Below are 12,463 nucleotides of genomic sequence, written 5' to 3'. Positions count from 1 at the left end.
TTGTAGTGCAGGCCCCAGGATAAATTACTCTATTTCAAGATTCGATAGAGTATTGATTCTGTGTTGCATTTAAAACTGAGTCAGATTTGTCTGCTCACACAGAAATAGATGAGGACCATGTGGTGACTTGCCTCGGCACAAACCTTGAATCATGAGTAAAAAACAATAAATTACTACATCTATATGCTAAGTATCCAATAATAACTATGTCTCCCTAAATCTAGTTATTGTTGCAATCTTTCAGAAAACTTACAGAAAGGTCAAATAGTGTTTTCTCTTTCATAAAAAAATATGTAAACAATATTATTTTAAGGAATTTCAATATGTACAAATTAATGGTGTGACACAGCATCTCTCTGTGGTGACAGCAGAGAACTCAGTCTACCTACTGGCATGCAGATTCCCTACTGTGTAATGTTTAGTTAACAAATGAATGTTTGTCATGATACATTTAGTAATAATAATAATAATAATAATAACGATGATGATGTTTTGACATTAACATCATCAATTTCACTTCTTCTGTTCAGGGAGGCTTTGTATGACTGCAGTTCACATTGATTTGTCACCAACTGATTGTCACCTTGGCACATATAAACATCACTGTGCATACTACTGTACTTCCATGCGTCATGGTGTTATTACACTTATCATGACAGACTGATGTCGAGGAGGACGTATGTTGCCCCGCTAGACAGAAGAGATGGATGGATGGAGCCACATGTCTGTGGGGGTTCACTGGTCAAGCTCTGCCCATGTCCCCCTGGCCCACTGTCCCTCTCTTGGCTGGGAGAAGCAGTTATAGGCAGACACAGCGACACTCCCAATTTCCCAATTTCGGAAACTAACATGAAGCAAGAAGTGACGATGATGTGCAGCCAGCCCTCTCAGACAGCTTGCAGCTGGATCCTTCTGGAACTTTCTGGACACCCCCCCGGACCCTGACCCACACCAGATCTGACCCTGCAGTGTACTGAGTTGCCTTCCCTGGGAGGTGTGCCTCTGTCAAGTCTGCTGATGGGGGAATCTTATGGTGATACTCAAATCGGCTTCTTTTACAAGAGGGGTCATAAGGGGGAAAAAAGAAAACAAAATGAAAGGAAAGAAACAAAAAACAACAACAAAGCCCCAAAACGTCCACATTTAAAACACACACCCCACTCTGGCCCATACACAATACTCAGGACTTTTTCAGTTCTTTTTTTGTTGTTTTTTTTCTTTTTTTTAAATCCACCCATAACAAACATTTACATGCTTTTTTTAGACCCACATTGAGGAACATGACATGTTTTTCTTTTTCATTTTGATTTGTTCTTGTTCTTTTTTTCTCCTCTGAAGAGAGAATATGTACACAGAGATGTTTATACTTGACAATTCATCTTTGATGTTGACATGTGAAGATGGCGCGAGAGTGGAGAAGACAGGCAGCTGAGTGGAAGGATGAAGCAAACGAGTAGCATAAGAAACGATACAAACAAATGACAGGAAATGACCCGCTGACCACAACTCCAGGTATTGTGCTTAAAAACTGAACCCATAGGTGTCTTGTGGGCTTCCATAAGTAGAGCGCGAGGGGGAGGAATGCATATGTTGTTGCCCTTTAGTCTGGATTCACTACAACTAGAAGAGATTTCACGATTGCACGGTGGCAGCACGAGGCTATGGAGACACACATAGACTCATACAGGCTCCTTCTCCCCCACACTGGATTCACATGTCCATGCAGAGACACACGTTCAATGCCTTCAGAGACATGTCTTTGCAAATTACTTCCAAAGGCTTCAAGCAAACATTACCAATACACATGAGGGCACCACTGGTTTTATACAGTACACAATCATTGATCTGTTTGAGAGCTTCTGGCATTCTTTTAAAAAATCACTACAGTTATAGTTTTATTTGTACTTTACATTCCATTTAGAGGACCTAAAACCAATATCTGCTTTTGCGTTCAGGGGTTATTGCTGGTTTTAACATATGAAAAGTTAAGCTAAATCAAACAGGTGGGTTCAGAGGGTGAGCTATATACAAGATCGAATGATGTTATTCATTGGTTTACTCATTCCTGTGAATGGATACCCTTCTTCTCAGCTCATCCTGTGGAGGCATATATATGCTTATTATACGGCTCTTCACAATGCTAGTAGAAGCTCCATTGACTATATTTTATCCCTTACATGCGTCAGAGGGGAGGGGCGGGGCCTGCATGCCCAGAGTAGGTGCACATTCACGCAAACTGCCGTACCCGACCACACTTCGCTTTAAGCACAGACCTTTCTGTGCAAAAATGCTAATTAGCCCACAATGGCCCTGTGTGCGTGGCTAACACTAAACATGGTGAGGCAAGGGGGAGTTGTCCTTGAAGAGGATCCTGTCAATGCCAGGATTGAGTTTGATTTATGAGTTCTGTCTCCTGCCGGCTGGAGAGAGGGGGGGGGCGGGCGCGACTGTCCCCTTGCTTAGTGAATCAGAGGGGGGGCGCGACGCGACGGTCCCCTTGCTTAGTGAATCAGAGGTAATTGCTAATTACGGCTTTATGTAACCCCCAGCCCAATCTTTCACTGGGTTTATTTCGCTTCTGTGTGGAGAGGGTTTCGGCTGATCTACCGCTTTGTATATAAACATATTACAGTATGGTTGAATGAAGTAGTTTAACCTACATCAGATACGGGCAACAGCATGGAAAATATTGAGGACATAGACATTATAAATTAAATTACAGTTCACTGATTGCTCGTTTTTGGATGAGAGGACTCCTTCAAATTCTGTTTTTAAACAAAGCTCATCGTGACATGGTAGAGTCACTTTGGGGGTTATAAAAAAAATCTTATTTTTCTGATTTAATGAGCAATTTTGTTGTTGTTGTTGTTTTTTTCCAGAGCAACGTATGAAAAGATTTTTGCGCAAGCAACCAGTAATCAGCACTGTCGGTTTACAGAAGATATATTTCGCCACGTGAATTTGACTGTTACCATGTTTAGTTAAGTACGTAGTCACTTCTTCATTATTGATCAAGTATTAACACCAAAAAAGTAAAAGCAATTAGCCTTGCAGGGAGGGGGGGTACGTACACAGTGCAGGGCTGGGGGCCTGGGAGGGGGGGTACGTACACAGTGCAGGGCTGGGAGGAGGAGGGAGACTGAAAGGGGTCACAACAGGGGACATCTCTAGCCGGTACATGCTATCCACAAGCGAGACAGAGGAGAAGGATAAAGGCTGCACTCAAAGTAGGCGACACTTAACACACTTCCTCCTGGTCAAGAGCTACTCAGACAGATTGGATTATGGGTCAAATATTTTTTTGTTGTATCTTGTGTTTTTTTTTTGTTCTGACTTTTGTTTCCTTAGAAATGAGCCCAATGTGGGGACTGTGACATTGGCCTCTGTGCTGCATATTTACACTGGGACGACTCTGATAGGTGGAGGGATGAGTATGGGGTGAGAGGAATGAAGGTGTGGACTGGACGGAAAGATGTAGAACATAAAGATGGCCGCTGTCCCATGGTCGGTCTGTCATGGATGGAGAGAATAGGATGGATGCTGAATGTGGTGTGTGTATTGACATCATTCGTAGCAGCAGTATCAAGAGTGCCCAGAGGGGGCACCATCCAAATATTTTACATGCTGCGCAGTGGGCAAAAGGTCACCAGGCTCTGCTGATGAGTGACCTCTGACATCTCTGACAAGGTTTATTATTATCATCTTCACCATCACCACCATCACCTGGCCCTGGTACTAACATCAGCTTCAATGGAAAATCATCTTAATGCACATACGTAGAGTGAATGAGCTGAAGCTACTTACTTTTATCATTATTATTATTATTATTATTATTATTATTATTATTATTATTATTATTATATCCGGTTGACCTTCATTATGAACACGTAACAGAGCCTGGTGAAAAGCTGAAGATGATGTGAAGATGGAACAGACTAAACAGGAAAAGACAAGGAAGATGTAGGAGAAGAAAGAGAGAGAGAGAGAGAGAGAGAGAGAGAGAGGGAGAGAGAGAGAAAGAGAGAGGGAGAGAGAGAGAGGGAGAGAGAGAGAGAGAGAGAGAGGAGAGAGAGAGAAAGAGAGGGAGAGAGGGAGAGAGAGAGAGGGAGAGAGAGAGAGAGAGAGAGAGAGAGAGAGGGAGAGAGAGAGAAAGAGAGGGAGAGAGGGAGAGAGAGAGAAAGAGAGGGAGAGAGAGAGAGAGAGAGAGAGAGAGAGAGAGAGAGAGAGAGAGAGAAAGAGGGAGAGGGAGAGGATGGATTTGCTGTGTGATGCAGCGATGGCTCCTGGACTTAATGCATAATTCTTTTTGTTCACAGTGATGGGTTCATAATTAAAGACTCCTTCATCATCATCATCATCATCTTCTTCTTCTTCTTCTTAGCCATCTTCATCATCACCATCTTCATTTTCATCATCATCCTCGCCTTCTCTTCTCCCTTTCCTCACATTGTCGGTAGGGGGAGTGGGAGAGATGAGACAGGCTCTAGGCTTTCAGGAGTGCACATGCGGACAGGCCTAGCCAAAGGCCCAGGCCATTCACACGGCTCCCGTCTGAAACGCCTCCGCTGTACGCCGCCTCTGGTCCTGCAGATATGAACAGACAGAGCGGCCGTTACCAGGGGAAGAGGGGGAGAGAGCGAGAGAGAAAAGAGTGAAAGAGAGACAGATTGCGGGCGGAAAAAAGATGAGCTGGAGCTGACAATGCAAAGAAAGGAAGCAAATAGTCAGAAAGCAAAACATTGAGTCAGAGGGCGAGGGAGGGGTCCACAGAAAAAGTACGACAGAACAAGACCCAAGATGTCAATGAAGACCCTCCATGATTAATTCAGAGTCAGTCGAAGCCAGAGAAAGCAGGGAGTTACAAAGCAGCCTAAAATGAAAGAAAGAGAGAGAGACAGAGAGAGAGAGAGGGCAAGAAGAGAGAGATAGAGAGAGAGACAGAGAGAAAGGGGGGGCAAGAAGAGAGAGATAGAGAGAGAGGGAGAGAGGGAGAGAGAGGGCAAGAAGAGAGATAGAGAGTGGCAGAGATAAAGATGAAGAAGAAGAGGGAGATAATGTGAGAGAAGAGTACTGAATGGAGAAAATGGAAACCCAGACAAGAACACAAGACCCTGGGAGGACGGGGCATTTTAGTAAATCGTATCGGTGACAACAGACAGGCTGTTGAGGACACACACATGGACATGAGGACACACACATGGACATGAGGACACACACATGGAGGACACACACATGGAGGACACACACATGAGGACAAACACATGGACACACACATGGACATGGAGGACACACACATGGACACACACATGGACATGAGGACACACACAGGGACATGAGGACACACACACATGAGGACACACACATGAGGACACACACATGGACATGAGGACAGACACAGGGACATGAGGACACACACACATGAGGACACACACATGAGGACACACACACATGGACATGGAGGACACACACATGGACATGAGGACACACACACATGGACACAGACATGGAGGACACACACATGGAGGACACACACGAGGACACACACACATGAGGACACACACATGGATGACAGACACATTGAGGACACACACATGAGGACACACACATGGACATGATGACACACACATGGAGGACACACACATGAGGACAAACACATGGACACACACATGGACATGGAGGACACACACATGGACATGGAGGACACACACACATGGACATGGAGGACACACACATGGACATGAGGACACACACACATGGACACAGACATGGAGGACACACACATGAGGACACACACACATGAGGACACACACATGGAGGACAGACACATTGAGGACACACACATGAGGACACACACATGGACATGATGACAAACACATGGACACACACATGGACATGGAGGACACACACATGGACATGAGGACACACACACACACATGAGGACACACACACATGGACATGGAGGACACACACATGGAGGACACACACATGAGGACACACACATGGAGGACAGACACATTGAGGACACACACATGAGGACACACACATGGACATGATGACACACACATGGAGGACACACACATGAGGACACACACATGGACATGATGACAAACACATGGACACACACATGGACATGGAGGACACACACATGGACATGAGGACACACACACATGAGGACACACACACATGGACATGGAGGACACACACACATGAGGACACACACATGGAGGACAGACACATTGAGGACACACACATGAGGACACACACATGGACATGATGACACACACATGGAGGACACACACATGGAGGACACACACATGGACATGGAGGACACACACATGAGGACACACACATGGACATGAGGACACACACACATGGACACACACATTGATGACACACACATGGACGTGCCAAATAAACAGAAAGAAAAGAAAAAACAAACAAAAAAACAAGTGAGATTACATAGCCTTTGATGCTAGCCGAGGTGAGCGCAGGTCACTCTGTTATAAACATAAACAAAGGTAAACAAAGACAAAAATAATCAGACCCCGATGGCAGAGAAGAAAGCAGGTGCAACATTAGAGACTCATAGTGGGAGAGAAAAGGTAGGGACGAGACAGCGCCCAGGACGCGACGGAGAGGGGAGGAGATAGGGATGATGGAGAGAAGAAAGATGGAGGCAGGAGGGAGAGATGGAGGGAGGAGATGTACGGGAGCTGTTACCGCGCTTGACTCATCCGCCACAGTCTCATGGAGATAATGAGAGCGAATGAGCAAACGCCACAGTCTCATGGAGATAATGAGAGCAAATGAGCAAACGCCACAGTCTCATGGAGATAATGAGAGCAAATGAGCAAACGTCACAGTCTCATGGAGATAATGAGAGCGAATGAGCAAACGCCACAGTCTCATGGAGATAATGAGAGCGAATGAGCAAACGCGAGCGCGAGGGAGGAAGAGTGGGAGAGATGAAGCACTCACTTAAGATGGTAATGTGTTCTCAGAGAGAGAGAGAGAGAGAGAGAGAGAGAGGGAGAGAGAGGGAGAATAGAGGAGTAGTGGCGTGGTGGAGAAGAGAAGCTAATGGAGTGTGAGAGGGACAGAAGAAGTACTGAACTAACTACACATTATATTGCCTTAATTGGCCTATTTAAGGCATGTAGCCCAATGAAAGAAGCATGGATGAAAGTCCAAGCAACAAACAAACAGTGGCACAGAGGAAGGGCTGCCAGCGGAAGAATAATGTGCTGACTATTTGAATGAGACAGCACAGAGATGTATCTTAATAACAATTTTACAGCACACTGTGAGTGGAGTGGTAATACTAAATGTAATTCTCATCTACTTTGGCTAAATTATAGCCAGAGATGACAGAGTTTACACTGAAGAGAAGAATAAGAGCTACAGATGGTATATTATGATGATGATGGAGACGTTTTCTGTACACAAATGCACATACATGTGCAAGACTGATATCAAAAACTGAAAAAACAAAAATGGAACAGATGGTGTATGTATTTTTGAATGAAATGATCAACATCAGAAAACAAAGGCTGGTAATTGGCTTTTCCAAATCAAACAGTGCTGGAGTAGAAATTAAGAGGACACAATTTAACATATCCTCAAATGAATCCTACACAGAGTACTGGCTACCATTTAAAGTCTATATATGCTGTATACTGTACAGTAGATATGATAAGATGCCATATGAGTTGAATGCTATTGATAAAAAGCATGTATGGATGTAGAGGAATAGACCACTGTGGTTCATTCCCTCAATCAATTTTAGAGAAATATGGTAAAAGATTACCATGGTGATTACAGAATTATGATGATTTTCTTTACTTCTTCAGGTAATTCTTCAGCAACTATAATCCCTTCAGCTACCCAGGCTGGGTATTTGGGAGAACTTGGACTGAATTCAAGATGCAATCAAATCAAAATGATTTGTATGCAATCCTTCGTTCCAACAAACTTTGTACATTTCATTTATTCTGTAGTAGGCAGAAAACATATTTTCTAAGTACGGGCCAGTAATACTTAATTGTCTTAGCAACAGAAACATCAATGTTGACAACAAACTAACAACATCCACTTGGTATGAAAGTAAGAAGTCAGTTAATAAGGTCTAATGGACTACAAAACTGCAAAGAAGTTAATTTTCTCTTCCTGAATAAAACACTTTGTCTTCATTTGTTTTTATTAAGGACAAGTGAGTGTTAATATTCCGGCAAGCAATTATCATGGTACTTTTTGGCACGGATTGACCAGGAAAAGTGAGTAACAAATCAAGTAAATGTGATTTTGTCTTAAATATTTTCTGGCTGTTTAAACCTCGCTGTTGTTCAGTGAAATTGTATTCAGTTGTTCAGTGAGAAATTGCATGTCAGTGAGCTCATTATATTATCTCCAAGTCATAAAACAGCACGAAAGCAGTGGGAATAAAAATGACTATTCAAATGAAATCACCCCAAAAAAATATTAATCCTTACAGACAAGAACATGCAAATGTAATTATAAAAAGGGCCAATAGACTGATTGGAGTAAGGACCAATCAGATTGTTTACTGTTGGTCAGTGTAAATGAGGTTTTTAATGTCTAGCAGCCATGTGTATTTGTGTGATATTTCGGGGCGCCCCAGGTCTCGGTGTGTGTGCCATGGTGTGTTTTTGGCAGGTGTGTGTGTGCCATATGGCCCTGAGGGACTCACGCAGTAGTAGCATGCTGGCGTTGGAGGCCCCCAGGCGGTTGGAGGCGAAGCAGGTGTAGTTGCCGTAGTGCTTCTCCGTCACGTTGGTGAAGAGGAGCAGCGAACGCGTCTTCTCGTTCTTGATCCGGAGGGTACTGTCACTTTCTAAAGGTCTGCAGGAGGAGGAGGAGGAGGATGAAGGGGAGGAGGAGGAGGAGGAGGAGGAGGAGGATGAAGGGGAAGAGGAGGAGGAGGAGGAGGAGGAGGAGGAGGATGAAGGGGAGGAGGAGGAGGAGGAGGATGAAGGGGAAGAGGAGGAGGAGGAGGATGAGGAGGAGGAGGATGAAGGGGAGGAGGAGGAGGAGGAGAGGAGGATGAAGGGGAGGATGAAGGGGAGGAGGAGGAGGAGGAGAGGAGGAGGATGAAGGGGAGGAGGAGGAGGAGGAGGAGGAGGATGAAGGGGAGGAGGAGGAGGATGAAGGGGAAGAGGAGGAGGATGAAGGGGAGGAGGAGGAGGAGGAGGAGGAGGAGAGGAGGAGGATGAAGAGGAGGAGGAGGAGGAGGAGAGGAGGAGGATGAAGGGGAGGGGGAGGAGGAGGATGAAGGGGAGGAGGAGGAGGATGAAGGGGAGGAGGAGGAGGGGAAAAGGGAAAGAAATCAGAAATCATTCCATCAGACCCCCTCTCCCTCTTCTGGCCCTCTGAGAGGAAGAGGAGGAGGAAGAGGAAGACTTCTGCCTGGGTGCTCATCTTGTTTCTCACCTCCCTCTGGCGTTGAGCAGTCAGGGGAGCGACTGATGTTTAATTCACAGAGTTATTGGACCTGTTTTGAAACGTAGCCATCTCATTTTGCCCTCCCTCCTTCATGCTATATCTCTCCTTCTCCCTCTCTCTTCTACAGTCACGCTATATCTCTCCTTCAGTCACCCGTAGTATATCTGTGTAGAGCAGCCAGTGGGGGAAAGGTTTTCCTGGGGAGATTTGTTCTAATCAGGGTTGGTGCTTGCTACCAGAGCTTTTGTCCCTTACGTAACACAACTAAGCCACCTGTGCTGACCCCCCACTGACCTGTGGTCATCCTTGTACCACTCAAAGGTGGCGGTCGGCACAGCCATGGCCTCACAGCGGAGCAGGGCAGTCTTCCCAAGCTGAGCCGAACTGAGATTCTTCACGTCTGTGATGGTGGGAGGGTCTGGAGAGAGAGTGAGGGAAAGAGAAGGAAAGAGAAAGAGGAGAGAGATCCAGTTATACAGGCCAAGGAGGAAGGATGGAGTGATTGCCTCTATTATTATTGTTGAAGAAACATCGTTCTGATTATTATTTGTCTACAAAACAAACATGAACACTGGCACAATTAATTTCATTGTTGCACTACAATGACTACACACAGATGCTTTTCTGAGCTAATTCTGGACCATTCCATCACTAGCCCCTGCCGGTCCCGCTCAAGGTCAGTAGGGATTAATATGAACTGAAAACTGGGCTTTGGTATTCAGGTCTTGGGCGTGCAGTCAGTGCAACCGACATATGTGTTTGTTGCTGGAGTGACAGAGAGGGAGAATATCATACAGACACTCATGTCATATTAATGGGTCTTTCGGGGCAGAAGAGCTGCATGGCATGCCAAGCAGGGGCTCATTGGTATGCCGGGATGAGCCCCCTGCACCGCCTGCTTCCCCTGGGCTCTGTGTTCACAGAGGTGTATGAGGAAGATATGAGGAAGTATGTGTATTTACAGTATGGATAAATAAATATTGACTTATTTGTGTAATAGACTGTATACATAAGATGTATGTATGTATGTACATCCTTGATTGTACTGTGTTTCCATATGAGTTTATGCATTTTTGTATGTACAGTATGCATATAAGTCAAAGTGTGCATGCATGTGTGATTACCTGTGCACCTATAAATATATTACAATAGATGCACATCATGGGCGCATATGAGTTTGTAAGCGCGCATTATAAGGACAAATGTGTGTGTTTGTAAGCAAACATTATAAGGACAAATGTGTGTGTTTGTAAGCGTGCATTATAAGGACAAATGTGTGTGTTTGTAAGCGCGCATTATAAGGACAAATGTGTGTGCACGTATGATTACCTGTACACCCTGAGCACATATGTGTTTGTAAGCGTGCATTATAAGACAAATGTGCGTGTTTGTAAGCGCGCATTATAAGGACAAATGTGTGTGCACGTATGATTACCTGTACACCCTGAGCACATAGGTGTTTGTAAGCGCGCATTATAAGGACACATGTGTGTGTTTGTAAGCGTGCATTATAAGGACAAATGTGTGTGCACGTATGATTACCTGTACACCCTGAGCACATAGGTGTTTGTAAGCGCGCATTATAAGGACACATGTGTGTGTTTGTAAGCGTGCATTATAAGGACACGTGTGTGTGCACGTATGATTACCTGTACACCCTGAGCACATATGTGTTTGTAAGCGTGCATTATAAGGACACATGTGTGTGTTTGTAAGCGCGCATTATAAGACAAATGTGTGTGTTTGTAAGCGCGCATTATAAGACAAATGTGTGTGTTTGTAAGCGCGCATTATAAGGACAAATGTGTGTGCACGTATGATTACCTGTACACCCTGAGCACATAGGTGTTTGTAAGCGTGCATTATAAGGACACATGTGTGTGTTTGTAAGCGTGCATTATAAGGACATGTGTGTGTGCACGCGTGCTTGTTTGGGCGAGGACTCACAGTTGACAACGACCCTGACGTGCCGCACGTCAGGCTGGAGCACCCCGTTGCTGGTGATGCACTCAAAGTCCTCGGCCTGGTTCCGCTTGATCTCTGTGATGTCCAGGAACTCGCCCTCACTCATCAGGCCATCTGGGTAGGGGCGCAAGGGCAAGGTCAAGACAGACGCGTACACACACACACACACACACACACACACACACACACACACACACACATCTGGGTAGGGGCGCAAGGGCAAGGTGTCCTTGGCAAGGTGTCCAGTGTCACACTAACACACACACTGCATGCATGCTCTCTCTCTCAGTGTCACACTAACACACACACACACACTCACACACACACACACACACACACACACACACTCACACACACACACACACACACACACACACACACACACACACACACTGCCTAACTTCTCCACTGCATCTACACAGACGTTCCTTAAGTCCATTTCTCCCTGTTTTGTAAGTGTAGTACTGCACTGATTTCTCCCTGTTTTGTAACTGTAGTACTGCACTGATTTCTCCCTGTTTTGTAAGTGTAGTACTGCACTGATTTCTCCCTGTTTTGTAAGTGTAGTACTACACTGATTTCTCCCTGTTTTTGGTGTCCTTCTGGGTCACTGGTTGCTTTCTGATGCGCAGTATTTATCTTCATACATAATGCAACATGGATCAGGGTCTGTGCAGAAGAGATTATAATCATGAATAATTAAAAGGCTTGTTAAAAGTCTTGTGTGGTCACACCATGTCTGTGGCGGCACATGTGGTGTTTACAGCCTGAACGAGTTGATATGTGACGGCCAGTGGGTGGCGGTTTGAACTGCAAGTGCCTCTTGCAGGGTTGCGTTGTGCCTGGGCCAGGCAGGGAATTGAAGGCTTTGGCAGCGACAGAAAGACAGCGCCTCGGAAAAGATTAAACACGAACAAAACAACAGACAGAGGAATTGAGACAGAGAGAGAGAGAGAGAGAGAGAGAGAGGGAGAGAAAGAGAGAGAGAGAGAGGGAGAGACAGAGAGAGAGAGAGAAAGAGAGAGAGAGAGAGGGAGAG

The 12,463-nt window shown here is 45.2% G+C and overlaps 1 protein-coding gene across 1 annotated transcript in view; it reads right to left on the bottom strand.

Moving 5' to 3' along the window:
• Positions 1 to 4,183: 4,183 nt before the first annotated feature.
• Positions 4,184 to 12,463, bottom strand: part of iglon5 (IgLON family member 5) — a 206,592-nt gene continuing 198,312 nt past the window's right edge. The window contains exons 5-8 of the mRNA XM_042107150.1: positions 11,407 to 11,538; positions 9,754 to 9,877; positions 8,708 to 8,859; positions 4,184 to 4,584 (exon numbers count right to left, since the gene is read on the bottom strand). Coding sequence (XP_041963084.1) covers positions 4,484 to 4,584; positions 8,708 to 8,859; positions 9,754 to 9,877; positions 11,407 to 11,538 — 509 coding nt within the window. The 3' untranslated portion in view covers positions 4,184 to 4,483. The remainder of the gene's footprint in view (positions 4,585 to 8,707; positions 8,860 to 9,753; positions 9,878 to 11,406; positions 11,539 to 12,463) is intronic.

This window comes from Alosa sapidissima, chromosome 10 (assembly GCF_018492685.1).
Source record: "Alosa sapidissima isolate fAloSap1 chromosome 10, fAloSap1.pri, whole genome shotgun sequence".
Classification (NCBI taxonomy): Eukaryota; Metazoa; Chordata; class Actinopteri; order Clupeiformes; family Clupeidae; genus Alosa; species Alosa sapidissima.
Note: the sequence above shows the minus strand (reverse complement) of the source record. Positions and strands in the feature narration are given on the sequence as shown.